We start from the raw sequence: 7,894 nt of genomic DNA, 5'->3' as shown, positions 1-7,894 counted from the left end.
TGACTTTGGTTCTTCAGTTCCTACTTCAGCTGCGTTTCAGCCAATGCTTTGTTGAGTGGCACATTCAGAGAGGCTGAGGGGTGCAGCGTGAAGAACAGGGCGGCCTTTTTCTGAGTCCATTAAACAGTGAACTTTCAAACACCTCCCCCTTTTATGATTTTTTAATTAGCTCTTCATTTTTGGCTATAGGGATTTCTGGCTTGATGGTTGCCAGGACAATGGGATGCAGCTTAGGTAGCATCCTCTTCATCTTCGCATTCCTGAGGAAGGGACTAGTCTTTGGGCAATGGGCTTCCATCCAGGGTGGGATGTGTTAGCGTCCTTGGGTGGGAATGAGGTGGCAAAGTCTGAGCTTGGGGAAGAGGAGTGCGAGAAGTCTTCAAGGAAGAGGAAGAGGAAATCAAGTGCATGAATTTCCTACACTACTCTAACATGGCTTTCCTTTTTCCCACCCCCCAACCATCAGCTGAGACCTGGGTTTCCTCTGCAATCTAGTTTTAAAATCAGATTTTAATGTTTTCTCTGGCAGGGAAATCTCAGTGTGAGGTTTCTTCCTGGATCCTGCCATGTGATGGTGCAGGGGACGAGCAGAGCAGGGATAAGGCGCCTGCGCGTCTTCAGGCTCAGGGAGAGATGTGGGATCTGGAGAGAAAGCTAGCACTCTGCTGGGAGCTTGGTCCAACCTTGGAGCCGTTATCCACCACTGGGTCTCCCTGGGGTTGTCTCAGAATATTTGCCATGCAGGAGAGAAAGGAAGATACAAATACCAGAGTCCTGCATCTACTCCAGGCACCTGAAACATGGGGGTTGATGCTGCACCACGAGCAGCTGCTGTTGAAATCAGTGGGTGTAACAAGTACCCCCAAGCTATCAGATGGCCAAAGTTTATCCCAGGGATCTCTCCACACCACAACAGCTGTAGAAATGAAGAGGTCATGGCTGGACTAGCCCAAGGGTGCACTGCTTTCTCCCAGTGGCTTTCCCCTCGCCATCCCAGGTGGTGGGGCTGGTGATTTCTGGCCCATAGTGTTTCCTCCAGGTGAATCTTCCCAGTGCTGCAGGAGGATAACTCATCTTCCTTTTCTGAGGGGATACCTTGGCTCCCTGCCTTTATCAACAGAGCAGCTCGCAGGCAGCAATCCAAAGGCAATTTGATGAGGTTTCAAACGAACGCTGTACACAGATCAACTGTAAATGCCTGTGGCATGTTTCTTTCCTCATTTCAAAGAGCACTATCGATTGCTCCATGCGATGATAAAGCATGTCTGTACCTGTCTACGCAATTCGTTGATTATCTGGCAATTCAAGAGTCTTTTTCTTAGACTGGAAGATGACCAGGACCTATATTTCTCATATCTTTATTCAGAGCTATTGGCCAAGTGGCTTGTTAGCCTATGAATGCTTCACGCTGCTCCGTAAGAGAACTGTTAACTGGTGGTAATGGATTGCATCTCAACAGATGCTGTGCAAATACCTCAGCTGAGCTTTGTGTACTGCATTTTAGTCATGTAATGTTTTGTCCTTGCTGCTGGCTGGAGCCGTGGATCTTGCAGTGGGGATCACTGGATCTGCCCACTTCTGGTGATAATTTTTGAAGCTGATTGGGAAGAGAATTCCCATGTCAAAATGGGTTTGAGCAGCTGCACACCGAAGTTGGCTTTGGTTGTCCTCTCAATTCACAGAAACATGGAATCACAGAACAGTTTGGGTTGAAAGAGACCTTCAAAGGTCATCTGATCCACGCCCACTGCAGGCAGCAGGGACATCTGCAACTGGAACATGTTGCTCAGAACGCCAAGGTCCAACCTGACCTGGAATGTTCTTAGGGATGGGGCTTCTTCAGCCTTTCTGGGCAACCTGGGCCAGGGTCTCACCACCCTCATAATATAAAATTACTTCCTTATATCTAGTCTAAATCTCTGCTCTTTTAGTTTAAAACCATCATCCCTCACCCTAGCACAACAGGCCCTACTAAAAACTCTGTTCCCAGTTAATCTAGGACTTTGGAGACTGCCCTTTTGCTTTTCTTCAAGTGTCCCATCAGGAGCCCATGAAGGTCTTAGCAGTGCTCAGAAAGCCAAATCTCACACTCGTGTCTTTGGACCTGCTGTAGTCTGATCCAGCTCCCACTGGAGCCAACAAGATGCCATGAAGAACTGAGCTGAGCATTCAAAGGAAGAGGTGCTTTCCTTGTTGAGAAATCAAGTGGGAATAGCCACTGGGTGGGATTCGGGAGAAGAAATACCAGTAGACTGAGCTTACACTAATGCTGGTACTTCACTGTTGATGAGACATCTAACATTTGAGTTTTTTGTTTTCTTAGTTTCCAAACACCTCCCCACTGCTGTAATTTTCCCTGGTAATAAAACATTTCAGTGCCTTCCAAACACAGCTTCATGAAAAAAAAAAAAAAACAGTATTTAGTTTTGAAGGGACTGCAGAAGGGAGCAAGCTATGGTCTGTCTGCACAGAACCAGAGCGGATCAGTCTTGGTGTCATTAACAAAGGGGTATCTGGAAACGTGTCTACAGAACAGAGCTCAGCGCGCATATGTGTTTTCTCAAGAAACAGTTTAGATCGGCTGGGACTAGGGTCATCTTAACAATTTTCTGTTGTTTCTGTAGAATAATGGACCCCAGAAGACTGTGTGTTGGCCTTCAGCAATGCTTTGGTTGCAGGCATTTTGGCCAGAGTCCCAGTCTCTGCTCTCTATTTGCAGGAGGTTTGGGAGTTGCCGCCAGGCAAGTCATATCAGTGATGAAAACAATATTTTTGCAACCCTATTCCCCTTCTCACTTCTTTTGCACATTGGCAAGCAGTCCTTGATCAGTCTCCTGGGAAAGAGCGCAGGGCTTGGAAGACCATGCTGGAAAGGGGGAGAAACTGCTACAAAGGGGTGGGTGAGGGAAGATGAAAGAAATCATGAACTTCTAGGAAATGGTCCTGGGAAGGTGCAAGGGCTGTGGGGAAGGTGCCTCAGCCTCATCAAAGGATGTGTGGGAAAGATGATACTGCAAGGAAGTCAATAAAGTGCTTTTAAGCAGTGGTGGGAAAGGCGAGAATAGAGACCGAAGAGAGGCGGAGGTGGGAACACAGGTCTAAAGAGGATTTTTCTTTTTTTTTTTCCTGGCTGAGTGCTTGGCATGTGAGCGTCTGTTTATTGCCAGCAGTGTAGCCAAACAGCAGCGCTGTCGGATCTGCCTGCCTGCTTTGATGGAAGTTCCTGCTGCCAGCCTCCCAGAGATTTTGTTTGTAAGGCACAAGCAGCCATCACCCATGACTGCGGTGGGAACCAACGAGGACAGCCCTTGCTCTCTCTGCGGACCTGCTGGCACACTCCAGTTTACGCTCTCCAGAGATGCAGAGCTAAAGCTTTTTTGTCTGGCTCTTGAAATCATACAGCTGCTGTTGCCCAGGGTTGAGTGGAGGAGCTGTTAGGATGTGATCTAAAGAGATCCAGCAAAGCCAGTGAGGTGCAGATCAGCTCCATTCCTCCCTTCACTGCAATGATGGAAGGGACTGAAGCGTCTCAGCTGGAGGAGCGTCAAAACCGGAGGGGTGGAGAAAGCTCCTTGCTTGCATGGTTAATCAGAGAGAATATTTAATGTAATTATCAAAGACTCCCGAGAGGCTCTACATGAAAAAAACTGTCTCTCTCCACTTGATGCCTGTGCAGGAAGCTGGGCTCTCCGCAGCAGAGCCTGGGTGAAATTGAGCAGTTCTTGGTTCCTTCTGCTCTAACAGGCAAGGAACCAAATAGGCGTTGTCTGTCCTGCCTGCCACCAGCCCGAGGAGGGTTGGATTTAGCCACCTGACATACAGCAATGGTCCTACCTACTAAATATGTCTAAATTTGCATCTGAAGTCTAAGCAAGAGAGACACGCTGTCCAGCTGGGCAGTAGGCAGCTGGTCTTTCCAGCTGTTTGTCCTGGAGAATGTTCTGAAGATACTCTTATCTCTGCTATATGTAGGAAATTTGAACAAAGCTTTGGTTTTCCTTCCCTGATAAAGGTTTTGGACACCTAGGGTCCCTACTGGGTGCACAGCCTGAATGATTTATCACCAATGCAGGGTCTTGAACCCAGCACTCCCAACTCTCACATGGATGCCCTGACACAAAGACCTCTGTGTACTGAAGCTTGCCAGGCTGTAAAATGACTCCGAGTTTGAGCTGTGATTTAGCCTCATGCATGGTCCAGTCAAAAGGTTGCCTGTTGGGTAGATCGTGCTTTAAGGCAGCCTACTGTTCTTAAAGCTAATCTCAAGATGTACCTTAACTTGGTTATATCTGCAAAGACCATTGACCCAATTTCTTTTCTCCATTAATTTCCCAGTGGGGTTTATAACATGAGCGACGAAGTGTTTGGGACATCCATGCTGTTTAAGGGTATACTTAATGCATTCCTTTGGAAAGATAGAGGCGAAGACTGCACGACTCAAACTGTTACACATCTTCAGTAAAGTAATTTCAATGGCAATTAAATCTACTTTCTTATCGTCTTGTTTTCCAGGTCAACAATGCAGTTCCAGGCCTGGTTCAATTTCCTGCTCCTCCTTCCTTGTTTTGGTACCACCAAAACCTGCTTCCCCGGCTGCCACTGCGAAGTGGAAAGCTTTGGTCTTTTTGACAGCTTTAGCTTGACCAAGGTGGACTGCAGCGGAATAGGCTCACATATTGTTCCTGTCCCAATCCCTTTGGATACCTCCTACTTGGATCTATCATCAAACAAACTGGAAATGATCAATGAATCAATGCTCACTGGCCCCGGATACACCACCTTGGTGAGCCTTGACCTGAGCTACAACAAAATTGCCAAGATTTCCTCCACAACCTTCTCCAGGCTTCGGTACCTGGAGTCCTTAGATCTGAGTCATAACTCTCTGGAAGTCCTTCCAGAGGATTGTTTCTCCAGTTCTCCTTTGGGTGACTTAGATTTGAGCAATAACAAGCTTTTGGATATAGCTATGGACATTTTTGCTTCAAAAGGACAAGGAAAGCCCCTAAATGTGGATCTATCCAACAATATGCTCAGCACAATTACAAGACACCGTGAAAAGAGCATCCCCAACATCCAGAACTTAAATCTTTCTGGAAATAGGTTAACATTTGTGCCAAACCTTCAAGGGATTCCTCTCCGATACTTAAATCTTGATGGGAACCCTCTACTCAAGATTGAGAAAGGAGACTTCATGGGGCTGAAGGATTTGATTCATTTATCCCTCAGTGGCCTGCGTGGCTTTGGAGAGTTATCTCCTTATAGCTTCAAGGAACTACCAGCCCTCCAAGTTCTGGATTTATCCAGCAATCCCAACTTGAAGACAATGACCGCCGAAGTTATCTTTGGTCTGAACTCTCTACAAGAGCTCAACCTCTCTGGGACAGGCGTGTCATCCTTGCCAAAGACTGTGCTGAAATACCTGCCTTCCATCAAAAGCATCACCTTGGGGAAGAACGTACAGTGTCTAAAGACCATCAAAGAAGGACAGTACCACCGACAAATTGGGCTGACCAAAAAGGAGGTCCTCAGTTGCCACGACAGCCACGGGTCCGTAGCAGCAGCACCTTATGTGTCGTGATGAAAGCTGGGGAGAAGGGGTAGGGAAGGGAGGGTGGGGGACCGTGGGGTTTGTACAGATGTCGGACTGAGATGGCTTGCAGTGTGCCTTTTGTAAAACTGTCAGTAATTTATATATTTGTATATGCCAATACTTGATTGTTTGTGGATTTTATAAACAGTCAAATCCTGGCCCACATCATCTGCAGGCTCAGATTTCACCCGGTGCATCGAGGTCTTTCACGCAGCCTGTTAGCTGAAGAGCAGTGATGCTGGTCAATGGGGACCACACTGCTCTGCAGGTCCCAGGACAGAACAGTCACTCTGGAGCAAATCTTCATGCTCCAGACACATTCATAGGAGCAAAGCTACTTCTCTCCAGAGCACACACCAAAATGTATCGACTCTGTAGCTGCTTGCTTATAGACCCACGCGTCAACCTTTTAATAAATATAACTCCCCAAGAAGTGCCTTCTGGATGTTGCCTTCATTAGCAGCACCCTGTTCCCTGTCATGCACTTTCAGTCTTGAAGAAACATTTCCAGACAAACCTGAACACAGGGTGCTCCTAATGTGCTGCTTTTTACATGTTATTTGCATCGGTGTGCAATGAACATTGAGAAAGTCGATAACTTTTCCCACATTTTTTCTCCCTCTTTTCCCATCTCAACCCTTTTTGTGTCTAATTACTTTAGGTCCAATCTTGGCAACCTCCTGCCTTTCTAACCTTAGTGAGCCATTGCTCAGAAATGATGTACAGCAGAGCAAGGGAAGCAGAGAGGTCTGTCAACAGCCACATCTCACCCAGGAACCAGCCTCCGATGAAGCAAAATAACTGAGTTGCAGAGTGAAGAGATCATGTAGCCTAGCTTACAAAAATAATAGTGTAATATCCCTCCTCCCTTTCTGGGGAAGCTTGGAAGAAAACTTTGACAGTGATTCTAGTCTTGACAACCAACCTAGATGCAGATGCAGAGGACTTGAGCATGAGCTGTTTCCATGCTGATGTTCCCCATCTGAACACAACATCTGTGACTCAGCTGGGCGCATGTGAGGCCATTTCCAGCACTGAAACACTCTCCAGAACATGCAAGGAGAAGAATTAACACTGACGCCTGTGACCCTGGAGCGCTTTGCCTATCAGGAGAAAGATCTTGGGGCTTTTTTCCAAAGTTGTGGCATTTCTTTCTCTTGGTTGCCAACTGAAATCTGCCTTGTCCTCCAGAGATTTACTCATTTTTTCCTCCACTGCTGCAATGCTGGCAAAGCAAAGGGGAGCCCCTTTTGTCCATCTTCTGCTCTAGGCTAGGAGAAATTGGGGGAAGACAGCACAGCGTGACTCAATGCCTTGTGTGAAGCCTTCAACTTGCTTATAGGATCTTCGGCAATGGAGGTGTCTCCTGAGGTCTGGTCCACATCTGGAACACCGTGTCCTGGGGATGGGAAGAGGTGTTGTGGATGAGGGTCCTGCTCTTGCTGATCTGCAGCTTGGTCTCTAAACCCAGCCTTGCATCAGGGCAACCCTCAGTGTCTGAAAGTGCTTTAGGGAGGTCCATGCAAAGGTGCTGCAGATATAAACCCATCCCACAACCCTCCTTGGGAGTGATGGGAGGAGCTCAGGCTTCATTCTCACACCCACAAAGGTCTTTGCAAATGGAAACCCTATGGCCCAAAGCAGCTGCCTTCGGGATGGTTGAAACCCCCGAGCCAATAAAAGCCAGAGTCAACATCTCACTTTGGATACTGAAATCCCTCTCATATTTTCATCCATCTCATTTTCAGTCACGGATCTTAGGGTGGGATTTTAACCCTTTCTTTCAGTGCTGGGGGTTTTCCCCCTCTACTGCACCTCTGCAATGCTCAATCAGCCCTCACAGTCACAAGGAACATTGATATTCTTAAAAAGGCAACAGGCCTGCTTACAGGCAGGGATCTGGAGGGGAACAGCAACCAACTGCAGTGCAAGACGGGGCAGCCCGGGAGGGAGGAGGTGGTTTTTAGTGGATCTTGGCTTTTTAAAAGAATTCTTTTCTGCTGGCAGAAAATGTGATTTTTTAAGAAGTTGTATAATTTTATAAGTCTGTATGTAGATGAAATGTTTTGGGGTTCGCACACTGTCAAAATTACTGTCTTTGCACCACTGTGGTAATTTCAAAATCCAATGTGACAATCCGGTTCAAGACTGCAAGATTTCCTTGTGTAATCTCACACTAGCTGCTGGCTAAACAAGTCTTAGCGAAAGATGGCAAATACCGTTGCTGTGTTAGTTGTTTTTTTTTTTTTGAAGAACCTCTGCAGCATTGTAAGGCTTTGTGATTACTCACAATATAATAAAGTG

At 46.8% G+C, this 7,894-nt stretch overlaps 1 protein-coding gene across 1 annotated transcript; it reads left to right on the top strand.

The window, feature by feature from the left end:
* Positions 1 to 4,515: 4,515 nt before the first annotated feature.
* Positions 4,516 to 5,598, top strand: TSKU (tsukushi, small leucine rich proteoglycan). Its single transcript, XM_010141383.1, has one exon. It carries the CDS (start codon positions 4,520 to 4,522, stop codon positions 5,576 to 5,578), a length of 1,059 nt encoding a protein of 352 aa, XP_010139685.1. The 5' UTR covers positions 4,516 to 4,519; the 3' UTR covers positions 5,579 to 5,598.
* The last annotated feature ends 2,296 nt before the right edge of the window (positions 5,599 to 7,894 follow it).

This window comes from Buceros rhinoceros, unplaced genomic scaffold (genome assembly GCF_000710305.1).
Source record: "Buceros rhinoceros silvestris isolate BGI_N320 unplaced genomic scaffold, ASM71030v1 scaffold3798, whole genome shotgun sequence".
NCBI classification, from domain to species: Eukaryota; Metazoa; Chordata; class Aves; order Bucerotiformes; family Bucerotidae; genus Buceros; species Buceros rhinoceros.
This window is presented reverse-complemented; position numbering and strand designations above follow the sequence as displayed.